This window comes from Octopus sinensis, linkage group LG4, assembly GCF_006345805.1.
Source record: "Octopus sinensis linkage group LG4, ASM634580v1, whole genome shotgun sequence".
In the NCBI taxonomy this organism is placed as follows: Eukaryota; Metazoa; Mollusca; class Cephalopoda; order Octopoda; family Octopodidae; genus Octopus; species Octopus sinensis.
The window spans coordinates 37,476,843-37,493,357 of NC_043000.1; the positions used below are offsets into that span (position 1 = coordinate 37,476,843).

The 16,515-nt window shown below is 34.6% G+C and overlaps 1 protein-coding gene across 1 annotated transcript in view; it reads left to right on the forward strand.

The window, feature by feature from the left end:
- The window catches only part of LOC115210428 (potassium voltage-gated channel subfamily D member 1), a 117,071-nt gene that overhangs the window by 38,574 nt on the left and 61,982 nt on the right, over positions 1-16,515 (forward strand). The window contains exon 7 of the mRNA XM_036502621.1: positions 8,416-8,574. Coding sequence (XP_036358514.1) covers positions 8,416-8,574 — 159 coding nt within the window. The remainder of the gene's footprint in view (positions 1-8,415; positions 8,575-16,515) is intronic.

The window sequence follows — 16,515 nt, forward strand, 5'->3', positions numbered from 1 at the left end:
TGTTGGTACACTGTATATTTATCAAGGTAGTTTTCACTTTAAGAGTCCCTTATAATATGTAGAAATGCCCTTAACATATATATATATATATTGGCATCCTTTCTGTCTCGGGAGACAATGGAGTTGCGCATGTTTTTTTTGTAGTCTAGTCCGGCTTTTATATTTCATGTCCTGATACATTTCCAGCTGTGGCTGTGTAGTCCTATCCTGGACAAACACTCCCTCTGGCAGGTACCGCAAATGTAGCGAAGACTGTTCCTGGCTGGTTGTAGTGCCATAGTCTCTTGTTTACGTCTCTTCCTTTCTTTCCATTTCTCCTCTCTCTGTCACTCTTTTGTATTCCCTCTTTTACTGTACGTCGCCGTTCTCCACGGTTGCCGGCAACTGCCTCCCAACCGCTAATATTGATGTATATATATATATCTTATGTATTTTGTAATTTTCTATTCTAGCTTAGTCGAATTACTTATTCTTCTGTTCTACCTTCGGGAGTGAGTAGACAGGGCTGTGTAAAACCTGGAAATCTATTTCTCAGACGTTCGACACATTCTTGTCATATTTGCCACTCTTACATAAATACTTGTGGGTTTATAGTAACATAGCAAAATATATGATTGAATCATGTAATAAAAATACTGGAATTACTAAAATTTAAGAGATGAAAATTTCAGGTTTATTTTTTTTTGCAATTAATTTGTTTTTCCATATTTTTCATCAATGTTATTTCAAACTACAAATTTACAAACAATATTGAATTCCACATTAAAAATAGAAATATATGAACAGAAAGAATTACAATTTTTCTAAATATTTTTGAAATGTTCTTTTTCTTTTTATTAAAAACAGAATAGTTGTCAAAATTGGTCAATATTAAGAACTGTGGCTGCTAATAACTGTCAGCCAACAGCAGACGTGCTCTTCTTTGTGAGCGCTCAATTTGCAAGAAGTAGCAGCCAAACATCCATTCAAAACATGCTTTACAATCTTTAAAAAAATTGCATTTTAAATAATGTAGCCAAAGTATACTAAGCCTGATCAAAAATAAAAAAGAAAAAAAGAAAGAAAAAGAGCTGCTAGTCATTGTTGAAATGTCTTTGATCCTGTTAAGCTTGACCTTGGGCTAAACAACAATGTCGTCTGCTCGAATTTCTATAATGAAACCAAGAAAGCAAATATTTCAACCAAACAGGTTTAAGTGGGAGGGTTACCGTTAATTAAATTATCTCGGTAATTAATAATTACTATATATAGTAATAGTCAAGAAGAAAAGAAAGCTACAATTATTAGTCCAAATGATATCATATAGGGCGAATGAAAGCCAGCAAATAATAATAACAAGAGCACCCAGATAGTGCAAGCCTCCGCCATGGCAACACCAACGTCCTCTCAACGATTAGCTGGAGATGGTTTTTGAAATGAGAATATCTGAAATAAACTCGACTGCTCTCATAAACGAGAATACTAAAAATGAACCTGGTCGCTATCAAAAATTAAGTTTAAAAAACAAATTAGAAAAAAATCGAAAAAATAATCCAGAATTGTTGTCCAGAATCGGATCGATCCCAAAATCTAATCAGTTCTTGGCAGTCACGAGGCCAAGCATCCCTGAAAGTTTCATCCGAATCCATCCAGCGGTCCTTGAGATATCTCATCCACGGACAAATAAACACGACTGAAAACAATACCTCCACCTTCGTTTAGTAGGACGTCATAATCTTTTCTACTTTAGGCACAAGGCCTGAAGTTTTGGGAAGGGGAGGGCCAGTCGACTAGATCGAACCTAGTACGCAACTGGTACTTAATTTATCGACCCCGAACGGATGAAAGGCAAAGTCGACTTCGGCAGAATTTGAACTCAGAACGTAGCGGCAGACGAAATACCTATTTCTTTACTACCCACAAGGGGCTAAACACAGAGGGGACAAACAAGGACAGACAAACGGATTAAGTCGATTATATTGACCCCAGTGCGTAACTGGTACTTAATTTAATCGACCCCGAAAGAATGAAAGGTAAAGTCGACCTCGGCGGAATTTGAACTCAGAACGTAGCGGCAGACGAAATACCGCTCAGCATTTCGCCCGACATGCTAACGGTTCTGCCAGCTCACCACCTTAAGGCGGAGGTAATAATGACGCAAGGAAAGACATGTTTTTATTTTCAAGACATTTAACAATATAAACACATGGAAATCAGAAATGGTTTATCACTTCCTTGTCTCATATACTCTTATCATAAGACACATGTAGGTTTAGGATTGGTAAAAACCATAAATTTTCAAGAATATTTTTTTTAAATAATATAAGTTTATTATATTAATGAGAAGAAAATAGTGATATGCTAGAAATAACAGCCAAAACTATCTTTATTTTTTAACGAAAAGGCTTCTCCTATAATTTTTGAGAAGTGGTAGGCAGGGGGGAGGATTTTTCGAAAATTTCCATTTTCCTAAAATGCTGCTCCAGATCATCCCCAAGGACACAGCGAAAAAAAAAAACTAAATCTGAAAAATCCCCGTCAAAACGGAGAAACTCCCACTTGCTTGGGCCACCTATCGCTGATGTCTGCCCAAATATATTGCGAGGGTTACCACGTTTTTTTTTCCAGTGAAATACTAAAAAGATGTTAGCTTCTCATCGACGCAAATGGGTAAAGAATACGTACACCTGGTATTTAGGGTTGCGGTTAGGGTTTAGGGCCAGGATTAGGATTAGGGTTAGGATTAGTGTTAGGTTTAGGGTTAGGATTCGGGTGAGGATTAGGGTTCGGGTTAGGTTGAGGATTGGGGTTAGGGTTTAGGGTTAGTATTAGGGTTGAAGTTTAGGGTTACGATTAGGGTTAGGATTAGGGTTTTTGTTGCGCCGAAAACGGCTGGTGTCCTATTCTTTACCGCCGCTATTATCATTTATGTATACAAAAAGAAAATGGAGAAATCGATAGATAGACAACAATTTTTGTGTGTGTGTGTCCATATAAGTATGTATATGTGAGAGGATGCTGAAAAGTTCCTGGTTTGGGGGGACAGAAAATACAAGAGGATCAGTTGATTATGATTTTACGTACACACAATTATTGCAGCAGTCCTTCAATTTTTCTAATCCCTGAAAAAGAACACACACACACATTCCTATAAAGAGCTGCATTATCTGATGTCTCCTTTCGGTTCTTCTTAAGACACTGGGGTATGAATTGAGGAAGATTTGACTGCTATTTTCGCAAGCTGCAGGATTAAGTACAGGCCCCGATATTTGCCGCCAACCTAAATTTACTTATTCAATTTTGCAATATTTCCCAGTAAATATATTGACATTTCTTCGTTTTTAGGTCCCAATGAACTAAAAAGTATTTAGAGCTTGAAAGATAAAAGAAAATAAATGGAAAATGCTTTGAGCTTCACTTTTTGTCTAATGGTGGTGATGAGGATTAAGAAGCAAGGCTAAGTTTTGGAACAGCTACCTCAAGGAATTGGGTGCTTTTTACCTTCATCTTTTAGTACTTCTATCTTGCAGACAACGGCAATTACCATTCTCAAACATTTCTTTTCCCCAAAACTTGAAAATCTTTTACATTTGTTGCCCTCAGCAATTCCTTGCCATTTTCCCTCCAGGTGAACTCAGGAACCATTGTTTCCTGGTAATTTGTCTTTTTCACTGTTGTTTCAAACCAATAAAGGAATTTTGTATAGGAAGAAGAAACAGTCAAAGATGACTGTCTCTCTGGAGAAGAAATATTCACAATCATTACCGTTTATCTCAATCACCATAATGTCATTTAAGAATAATTATTAAAAAAATAATTACCACATGGCCATGACCATGTCTGGTTCAAAATCTGTTTCCAAGGATTTTATTGTTGTAATAAGATTTGCATAGAAATCTCCCAACAAACTTGCATGTTAAATCTATATTCCAATCACCAGATTGATAATGATAAAGTTACTTTACTACACTCTTCATTATTTTCAAAATTAATTAAAAATAAGAGCAGAATATTATTTCAACAGAATTATTCCAACAAAATGAATGTTGTGCAACTCTTTTAATGTCAGTCAGTTTTCATTTATTTCTAGTCATGTCCAAATATATCGTATTAAATTATATACGTTAAATTATTTCAAATCAGTAGAGAGTAATTAAACTCTAAAAGTTTTTATACTTAATGAAAATTAGGATTAAACAATAAAGATATTTATGAAGATGGGGATCCAGTCATTTGGCTGTCAGCTTCTTTGCGATTTGCTAGAGCTAAATAAAAATATATTCTTTAATTAATTCTTCAGCTTAAAATACGAATACTCATTAGTAAAACTTTTGTTTTTGTTTTGTTTTGCAGTTATTGGTTCAGCTATAAAAAGCATATTTCACTTTTTTAATCATTAAAAAAAACATCATCGCAAAATGTCAATATATAAATTTGGTTTCAGATTCTGAAGATAAAATTATCATTAATCTTGAAGACTATTTTTTCAATTATTGGCATATTTAATAACAAAATATCAATTTCGAAACATTAAAAAAAGAAAAATCAATGAATTATTATTATTATTTATTATTTATTTTTTTGTTTTTAATTAAAGAAACACAAAGTAATTAATTCGTGTTTAAACAGAAAATGGTGAAAAGAAAAACAATAGCATTAGGGTCACTTCAGTGGTTAATTATAAATATTTAATGTTAATTAGTGAAGAATTAAAAGTAATTTTGAAGTACTTACATAAATTATAAACATCTTTCTTCTTTTCATTCGAATACAAACATAAAGATAAGACTATTTCAGCAGTAAATCATCCGGTTTTGTGGAGTTCGGTGAAGTTGCACGGTTTCAATGGGAGAAATACAGGAAGCCTTTAACCTGGTCCTACATAATGCTAGAAATAGCAGCAAGATGTCCTTTTAATCATACTATACTTTGAGAAAATAATAAAAAAATACAAGGACATAATTCGATAATGTAGTTAAAATGATGAAAAAGTCATGATTTTAGAGTTTCATACAGAGATTTTACATAAAACGATTTCAATGTATTAAGGGCCATAATTAATAATCTATTTAACCACTGCTCATTAAAAGCTCAATATTCATGAAATAAACATGAGATATTTGTAATAAAACACTTGATTTACGACAATTTTTCATACATGAACAATCTTCAATCAATTATATTTGCAACAAATACTGGATATAATTACAAAAATATTAAATATTTTTCAATTTCTCTAACTACAAAAAAAATACAATTTTCAAGGGAAATAACTTTACTTAAAACATAGTTAAAACTCGGTTTTTATCTCCCCATGGCAAAATGGAATAAAGGACTCTTTTCCAATATCGTTGTCGTTTATGATATAACGCATGCGCATTAATGCGAATAATTGTCGTCTGCTCAGCGAAGAAGACGAGAAAAATGAACGCGTTTCGGTTCATGATGTCCTTTTAAAATCTTTAAATTTTGGTTGAAATTTAGTATTTTATTAGTTTAAACTGACAAATCCATTGAGGATATACGAGTGCCAGAAAAAATAACATATGAATTTCTTTCCGACATAGTAGTGACCCTGCCAATTCACCACTCATGAAATAAGTAAGCAAACTGCTTTTTTTTTTTAACCTTCTAATGGCAGACCTACAAAAGTGAACCCAAAACGACTTCGTTTTCTCATAGCTTCCAGAAAAATTGATATTTTTTTATGCAATTTTCCTAAAAAAATATGTTTCAGATGTTGTAGATTCTGATCATATCGGAATTTGTTGTGAAAAAATGTTTTCCGAAGGGAAGAACAGGAGTTTCCGAAAATGATCGGCTCCCACCCCAATACTGACACACATCACAATTTTTACCAAAATTTCAAGTTACTTTTTTTGATGTGAGTCAGTTTGTATGTGTGAGAGCCTAGCAATTTCTTTCTTTCTTTTTTTTTTTTTTTCACAATAAATTCCGATATAATCATAATAAACACCACCTGAAAGGTATCTATAGAAAATTTCACAAAAAATATCCATTCTTGGGAAAGTTATGCGGAAATAAAGGCAACTCCAGTGAATTTTACAAAACTTCTCTCCTCACTCTCAGAAAAGCTTTTGCTGAACAAAAGTTCTGATATAATCGTAATTTACACTATCTGAAAGATTTCTGGGAAAAATTTCATCAAAAATGGCCATTTTTCTGGAAGTTATAAGGAAACAAAGCCATGGCGGGGGGGGGGCACAATTGTGTAGGTATGCTGCTTCTAACAAACCATTTTCGAATTTATCAAGTATCATTTTTATTATTGAGTGAGAGCACAGCACATACCATCCCAATTTTGACCCTCCATAAATCCCAAATTTTATTTTGGTATTTATGGGAGCAACTGTCTTCGATAACTCATATTGTCGCTGAATGCTCGAAATGGGGAGAAGATAGACAGCAGACAAGTGATGAAGGGTCGTTTTTTGTGTTACTTGTCTTGTTTTCCACTTTCTTTCTCTCGTTATTTATGTATTTAAATCATTTATTTTCATATTTCATGTTGCTTACTGTTGGTGACATTCTATATATATATATATATATATATATATATATATATATATATACATATATATATATATATATATATATAAAATATCAAAAAAAAGACTCCGCCGGTTACGACGACGAGGGTCCCAGCTGATACGATCAACGGAACAGCTTGCTCGTGAAATTAACGTGCAAATGGCTGAGCATTCCACAGACACGTGTACCCTTAACGTAGTTCTCGGGGATAATCAGCGTGACACAGAGAGTGACAAGGCTGACCCTTTGAAATACAAGTACAACTCATTTTTGCCAGCTGAGTGGACTGGAGCAACGTGAAATAAAGTGTCTTGCTCAAGGACACAACGCGTCGCCGGAATCGAACTCACAACCTTATGATCATGAGCCGAATGCCCTAACCACTAAGCCACGCGCCCTCACATATAAAATATATATATATATTAAATATATATATATATATATTATATTATATTATATTATATTATATATATATATATATTATATTATATTATATTTTTTTTTTTTTTTTAAAAGACTCCGCCGGTTACGACGACGAGGGTCCCAGCTGATACGATCAACGGAACAACTTGCTCGTGAAATTAACGTGCAAATGGCTGAGCATTCCACAGACACGTGTACCCTTAACGTAGTTCTCGGGGATAATCAGCGTGACACAGAGAGTGACAAGGCTGACCCTTTGAAATACAAGTACAACTCATTTTTGCCAGCTGAGTGGACTGGAGCAACGTGAAATAAAGTGTCTTGCTCAAGGACACAACGCGTCGCCGGGAATCGAACTCACAACCTTATGATCATGAGCCGAATGCCCTAACCACTAAGCCACGCGCCCTCACATATAAAATATATATATATATATAATATATATATATATTAAATATATATATATATTATATATATATATATATATATATATATATATTATATATATATATATATATATATATATATATTATATTATATATTATATTATATATATATATATATTGCCAGTACCGCCTGACTGGCCCCCATGCCGGTGGCACGTAAAAAGCACCCACTACACTCTCGGAGTGGTTGGTGTTAGAAAGGGCATCCAGCTGTAGAAACTCTGCCAGATCAAGATTGGAGAGCCTGGTGCAGACATCTGGTTCGCCAGCCCTCAGTCAAAACCGCCCAACCCATGCTAGCATGGAAAGCAAATGTTAAACGATGATGATGATGATGATATATATGTATATATATATATATAATATATATATATATATTATATATATATATATATATATATACATACATACATACATACATACATACATACATACATACATACATATCCTCATCATCATACTCAGTAATATCATATGACAATAGTTGTTTAAGATAATTTGAATTTCAGATACATTGGCATTAATGAGGTTTATCATATAAATTAAAATGAATACCTTCTAGATGTTAATCATGCTCTCTTTTCATCACAAAATGTTTTTGTTTGTTGCCCTGTTTTTTACTGCTATTTCTCCCCTGTACCAAACAGGAAGAGAAACAGATATAATGCATTATAATACATAACATGTTGTCATTTAAACAAAGGTCAACCCTGAATAAACAGCCAAATTTATGACCAAAATATCCATGACTTGACCACTCTATCTTATTTTTCAGTCACAGCATATCTAGAATTACATTAATTAATGTGCCTTTTCCATTTCTAGAGAGTAGGGTGAAGGGGATTTGATTGTTATTTCTAGGAAATCAAGCAACCAGATGCTGGCTCACTTGTTATACGTTTAATAAAAAGGGGAAGGGATACTGACATACTATAGTGAAGTATGACATTGTTTGAATGCTGATAAGCCTGATATTTCTTTTTACTGATGTTAGTCTTTTATTCCTATCTTTCAGGACAGGGAATTTACAGAGATGGATATGACTTTTAGTATACCTCCTAATAAGCCTTCGGAGACACCTCCACCTTCACCTGATCCATCATTGGCATCTTTAGAGCGAAGGAGGATGACAGGATGCTGTACTTGTAGGTTTTCTCCACAACGCCGGTTCCTGGTGAGTATATAAAAAAATTAAAAACAAAATAATAAAGTATCTTCCATTGAAATAGGTTACTGTTGTCTAGTAATAACATGATTTTATATATCTTGCAGGCATATGTTCTATGTATACATGCCAGTTTATGTTCAATGTTGTGTATATGTTTGAATACATCGTTAACTGTTTGCTCATATGGATATAGACTCAATGATTTTATAGTAAGTGTGAGTGTTTTCTCAGGATAAATTTCTGAATGTGCATCTTCATAGATGTGTGTATATATTTGGTAGAATTGATACACTTAGTTATGATGAACATGCTGTACGGCACATGAGTGAAGAGATTAAGGTTTGTCATGTTCAACATTTTAATGTATGGATGATACTTATAAACGAACAAACTTATAACTATAAATTTTAGTTAGGGAGAGATTATACTTTATAATGTATAAATGCATCAAAGTTTTTGTAAAACATACACACACACAAACACATACAAACACATATACACTCATGCATATACATATATTTATGATCGTTACTCTATATCCATATAAAGAGTGATCAGGACTACAAATATTAAATAATTAGACAACAGTGTTAAAACAATACATTTGCACTCCATCTTCACTCCATCTATCTGTATCACCTTCTTTATATGACAAGAGGAAGTCTAATGTGTGATAGTCAATTAACATAATTTTTGAAGATAAGCCTGTACATGAAAACCTTTTGGTCCACTGACAAAGAGATAAAAACTTTTAGGAGATCTAGATTAACAATCATCATGAGAAAACTTAACTGACTGAGGGCTAAAATATCAGTCAGATTGCTCACTAGACATCAGGTAAGCTTTAGAACAGAAGCAAGTAATTGAACTATAAATAATTAAAGCGAGGGCAAATGGAGTTTTGAGGAAACAAATAAAACACCTATTGCAGACAAAGAATTTAGCAATATGAGGTAAATGTGAGAAATGTAAAAAATTAGCAATGAAACATGAACAAACAATCAGTATGATAGAAATAGTCAGATGTATGCAGAAGGGACAACTTATGGTAATGTAGATACGACATGTAAATAAGAAATGCTTATGACTAAAAAAGTCAAGTGCATTGGAGGTTAAAAATGTAGATTATCACATAGAAAGAAACTGGAAATAGTGACAATATATCTGGGAAGATTCTGGTTAGAAATATAGAAATTTGGCCAGCGCATCCAACCTATGCCAGTATGGAAAGTACATGTTTAAATGATAGCAATGACACAAATGGTTGTGATTATATATATATATACATACATACATGTGTGTGTGTGTGTGTGTGTGTGTGTGTGTGTGTGTGTGTGTGTGTTGTGTGTGTGCATGTGTGTGTGTGTGTGTGTGTGTGTGTGTGTGTAAGGAAGCAAGCAAGTAGAATTGTTAGTATGCCAGACAAAATGCTTAGTGGCATTTTGTTCATCTTTATATTCTGAGTTCAAATTGTACCAAGGTTGACTTTGCCTTTCATCCCTTTGAGGTTGATGAAATATGTACCAGTTCAGAACTGGGGTCGATGTAATCAACCATATATATATGTATGTATGTATATATAATCCTTTCTATAATAGGCACGAGGCCTGAAATTTTAGAGGAGGGGGTTAGTTGATTACATCGACCCCAGTTCTGAACTGGTACATATTTCATCAACCTCAAAGGGATGAAAGGCAAAGTCAACATACATACACACACACACACACTCACATATATATATATATATATATATATATTTCTGAATTTGTGTGAATGTGTATAGAATAATATATCTGTTGAATAAAGTTAAAACATGGTCTGGTTTTCATATTTTCTTATTATGGTATTTTAACATTAAAAAATTATTTTGTAATGTTCATAAAGTTCAGTTAGTGCTTTCATACTTTGGTAGCAATCATCAGATTTCAAAATGTATTTAACTGACAGTTGAGTTCTTGTCAACTGTAATACCTCTTAGAACACTCCAGCAAGCTGAATTTTTCGAATGCAGTTTCGACCAATCTGCATGCAGCTTAAACATCATCACATACCGATATCCTGTACTTTGTTTATATTCATAAGTTAAAGATATTTTTTAATCCACATCATTAACTGGTTGTTATATTATTGTTGTTATTTCCATTCAGAACAGGTTTGAACATTTTTATAAACCGTTTTACTTTCATCTTTCTTCCAATCTCACTTGTGTCATGTAGTTTGTAGAAAGGAAAAATTAGAAACATTTTCTGACCACATGTTTCTGTATGTTCGTTCAATGGAATTTGGCGAACATTAGTATTCCAGATTTGTTGTCTGTGGACATGTGAGTGTTCTGATACTGCATTCCCTGTCTTGCCTATATATAGTTCCTCGCGATTCAGGCATTTAATGCAATAGATCAAATTTCTGCTTTTGCAGTTTACATCTGCATTTGCGAAAATATGTCCATTTTTTGTTCTAATGTATCTACCAGTATGCATGTAGTAACATATTCCACATCTGTTATTATTATGCTTGTATACTGTGAATGTTTTAGCCTGTTTGTTCATGTTGAATTTTGCCTTTGTTAATAGTTTCTTCAGGTTATGTGGTTGCCTTTTGCTTAGGATAAGCGTTTGATTAGTTATGTTTTTTTTTTAAATTTTTCACTTTGTTTATGATTGGTAAATTTGTTTTGAAGATGTTCAAAATGTTTTGGTTATGTGGATTGTGTGTTACTAAAAATGGTATTGTGTTCCGTTGATGGGTTTGTCTCTTTCGTGTTGCCCTAAGTTGTCCTATAGTTATCTCTTTTGCTTGTTGTATGTTATTTTCTATAAGTAGGGGAGGGTGTTTTTGCTTGAGCAGAAATCCTTTGAATTTTATGAGTCATGTGGTTCTTATATTTGGACCATCTACTATAGTACAAATTTTCATGGCTAGACAGTACAGGATGTTGCATTTAATGTGTTGGGTGGCATGATTTGAAATTTAAGTACTGGTCTGCATCTGTGCTTTTGTAATAAATATCACTTGTGATTATGGTGTTGTTTTAATTACCATTATGTTAAGAAATGGTAATTGTGAGTTGCTCATTTCTCTTGTGAATTTGAGACTAGGGTGTAGATTGTTGAGGAGGGTGCTGAATTCTTCCAGATTTTCTTGGGATTTGGTCCAAATTAGGAAGCAGTCTTTGAGGTATCTTTTCCATGTGTCCTCTACATGTCTTTTAAAGGTCATGTCGTAGTTCTCTTCAATTTTTTTATTTAGGTTTTGTTCTAAGTATTCCAATACTGAGTTCACGAAAATGCCGCAATAAAAAACATGAAAATCAGTCTATGTTTTAACTTTATTCAACTGCTATATATATGTATGTATGTATGTATGTATGTATGTATGTATGTATGTATGTATGTATGTATGTATGCATGTATGTATGCATGCATGCATGTATGCATGTATGTATGTATGTATGTATGTATGTATGTATGTATGTATGTATGTATGTATGTATGTATGTATGTATACAAACTGTGTAGGCTAAATTTGACTGTTTGCATAAAAGGAAAAGAAAATACAGTATCATATTCAAAAATAAAGTATTTCAAAAAATCAAAATGTATCAACTAAATTATGACTGGTAGCATAATCAAGGTAGATGCCCTTGGCTTCCACCATAGCCGACTGCTCTGGAATCTTGAACACCTTGATCTTGGCAGCCAGCTTGGCCTTGGTTTTCTCAAGCAGAGCAGTTGGTGTCTTTCTCAACTGCACCCCACACATAGTAATCCATAGGATTGCAATTAGGGAAGTTAGGAGGGTTGCAGGGGAAGTCATAAAAATTCTCCAAAAACTACTTCTGAGATATAGCAAGGAGCTGAACCCTGCTGTCACATACATGACCTTCCAGCAGCAACCCTCTCAAGTTAAATATTGACCAGACTCCAGCAACTTAACATAATCATCTGATTTGAGCCTAAGGCCCTGTTCAAAGATGTGGGGTAAAATCATGTTACCCTCACTGAAGACACAAATACAAGCTGTGTCCCCTCTCCTGCTTCATAGACACCATTGTAGCTTTACAGCGTTCATAGAACATTGAGCTGCAGTCATGATGTCAATGTTTTGATACCCGGTGTGAATCATTATGATACAAGTAATACATTTTTAATATTCAGATAACTTCCAGTCCTCCATGTCAGCTAACTTTTCCACAACTGTGACTTTAATCTTTATGCTATCCAATGCTGTTGACTGTTCACCAATACATCAAACTATTCTTAAAACAAGAAAGGGGACATAAAAGTAGTCAAATTTTGCTCAAACACCCTGTATATATAATATATATCTCTATTTGTTTATTTATGTTTTGGGACCACTACTGTTCATAATGGCCCTCTCAGACATGCCCTCAGCCACGCAGAGAGCCACGATCACAAGTTATGCAGATGATACAAAAGTTTCACAGGCAATACAGAACCCTGAAGATATTAAGCACCTGCAATGTGAGCTGGACAAAATATACAAGTGGGCTGAAAAGAATAGCATGCAGTTCAATGCTGAAAAGTTTCAAGCTCTATGCTGTCAGCACACAAAACAAAATGCAATACCCAATAAATACACTGGACCTGGAGGGACTGCAATCCCAGAGGCACAATCAGTGTGAGACCTGGGTATTTACATGAGTGATGATACAACCTTTCATGTGCATGTTGCTAAATTGGCAATGAAATGTAGGCGGCTGACCGGATGGATTCTTAGAACCTTCAGAACAAGAGACCAGGAAACCATGATGGTCCTTTGGAGGACACTTGTCCTAAGCCACTTTGAGTATTGCTCTCAGCTAAGGTCACCATCCAGTGTCAAGTTAATCACAGAACTTGAGGCGATCCAACGAAGCTACACGAAGAAGATAGCCTCTGTGCAGCATATAAGCTATTGGGAAAGATTGAGACTCTATTCCTTAGAGTGTAGGCGAGAAAGATATGCCATAATATACATCTGGAAGATCCTAGAAGGACTTGTCCCAAACTTTGGCATTGAGAGTTACACAAATGCCAGAACTGGGCGCCACTGCATAGTGCCAAGGACTCCAAATTTGCCATCAAGATGTAGGACAAGATACTGTGATAGCCTGGGCTTCCGAGGCCCACAGCTCTTCAATATCCTCCCGAAGAACCTAAGAGACCTGCATGGGGTTGACGCAGATGTCTTTAAAATGAAACTGGATCTCTTCTTGTCAGGTATCCCAGATGAACCAACTTCACGGCAGGAGGTGCAAATGAGGGCAGCTGCATCGAACTCTCTCATGCACCAAATGGCAATTGCTAAAAAGCATTCATGAAGTAAAATCATGTAGCAACACCAAATGGCGGTGCCCCAGCATGGCCACAGCTTGTGAGCTGAAACTAGATAAATAAATTTTTAAAAATAAATATATATATATATATATATATATATATAGAGAGAGAGAGAGAGCAAGAGAGAGAGAGCAATATATAGGGACAGAGTGACAAGTATAATTAAAGACTTGTTATTTTGTGTTATATAAAAGACCAAATTGTTTTCACTTATCACTACATTGAGACCATTTTGCAAATTATATTTAATTTTATATCATGCTGACAGGCATCACAGTGAATATTTTCTGACATGAGAGGATTAGTAAAATTGTTTATTTGTATGTTGTATGTTTAGACTTGTACATAACTGAACAACATGGTCAACCTTGAATGATATTAGTTGTAAATGTGACTTTGTATTGGAGGATTTTTTCAGGGAGTTGGTACATATCTGGCATGTGATGTCTCTAGGTTTCATGTGGAAGTTTAAGAAGGAACGTGAATAGGAGTGAAAGTTGTTGGAAATGATAGCAAGTTGGCCATTCATGTATAGCTGGATAGGTGTGAGAGACAAAACTGAACATTGAGGTGCACTACATTTGATAGAGTGTGTGTCTGAGAGAGTTCCATCAGCACACTCCATAATAGTATGATCTATCAAGAAACCACCTAGTTAAGAGACAAAAGTTAGATGGAGCTCATAATCAAAAAAGAAAAAGTTAGATGGAGCTCATTGGAGAGCATAGTTTTACTATTTATTAGGAGACTTCCATGCTAAACACAGTCAATAGCTTTACTGATGTTGATTGCAGTGACGCAATTTCCACCAAATTTCACAAGGATGTGATGATTGCTGAGAAGCACAAGTCAGATATGGTTGAAATTTTTGATGATTTTGAGTGAAACAACATAGTTTTGCCAAAATTTCTTGACAAGTTCACTGGTGTGTTACAGTGTCATAGAAAATGGCCAGAGTTCAGGAGATAGGAGTGCTTTCAGGTTGTGTGATGCACCGAGTTATCATTTGGATTAGCTGAAATGGTTTCACAGGAGTTGTAGGTCAAAGCTATCCAGTTTGTAAGATGGGATGGTTTCCACCAAGTAGGTCATATATTTTGCTTAAAATGCTGTGGTGCAATTATAAATAAAGCATTTGTGCATAGGAGGTTATTAGTTTAGGTCTATGTGCAGTATCATACCTAACACAACATACCTAAGAAGGTTTCAGTTACCTACCTATCTGCTTCTGATGAATCTCGAATAAAACACATTCTGCCAGAAATAGTTAACATACAACTGGCAGAAGAACAACCATATAGCTGACTTGGAGTATCCTAGAGGCCAGAAAGAGGCTAGCATTGTCTTGTATATAGATGGGTAGTGGGTAGTCATGGTAAGGTAGTTCCCAAATGAATTAAAGAAAGGAGCATAGATAAACATTATTCAAGATAAGTAATAATTGTCATGTATATATATTCTTAGCAATGTATATACATTCTTACATATTGTGAAGTAGGTATGAAACTCCAGCAAGGAAATTGAAAAGTCAAATATATCTATATTGGATCTATACTCCCATTATGCTCCTGTTAAGTCCCTATCATTATTCTTTCACCTATCACTCACCTTTTCTCCTATCCACTTCACCTGTGTAATGAAGAATGACATTTGATCTGTCCATGTTCAACCCCTCTATAACCACTATTTAAAAACTCTGTAATAAAGAGTAGTTAAAGGATAATAACACAATTATTACTTATTTTGAATAACACGCATCTATGCTCCTCTCCTCAACTCATTTGGGAACCATCTTATCACGAACACCCACCACCCATCTACATACTACACAATACCAACCCCTTTCTGGTCTCTATGGTACTTCAACTCAGATACATGGTTGGATCTCTGCCAATTTGCATACTAACTAGGGTAATAAAGTAACAATAATTTCACTATACATTTGACCAGTAGACTTAATATATGAGTAGGATTAGTTGTTACAGCTTCCTATAGAGCAAAGAGCAAAAAACAGTCATCATCATCATCATCATCATCATTATCATCATTTTATATCTGCTATCCATGCTGGCACTAGTTTGAAAGAAGTCACAGTTTATGTTAGTTATTATTCAGAGTTACCACCCTCCTAGATGGGTAATGAAGAATGACATTCCTAAAGTGGATAGGAAAAAAGTGATAGATGAGAGGAGATTGATAGGGAATTAACAAGAGCATAATGGGGGAGAGACCTAATACAGATATATTTTACTTTCCAGTTTCCTTCACCGTCACTATTTAAGGATCACTGTCAAGCTTGCTTAGGTACACAGGTTTTCTTTGGCACTGCATATTGCCAGCTATCATGGTTCTTTATCACCTCTTACATAAGGTTCAGCTTCCTGAGATCACTGTTCATCATTGCACACCCATGTCTTCCAAGATTTTCGTCTTTCAGAGGTTCCAACCATTTTTAGTGCTCAACACTTCTTTATCCAATTGACAACCTTCATACATATCATATTCCAAGTAGTAGATTCTAATAGCCATGTTTGCAACTATCAGGATGCACCAATTAGATGACCTATGGGGAGAGAACAAAGCTATTTGATGCATATAAATTCACCAT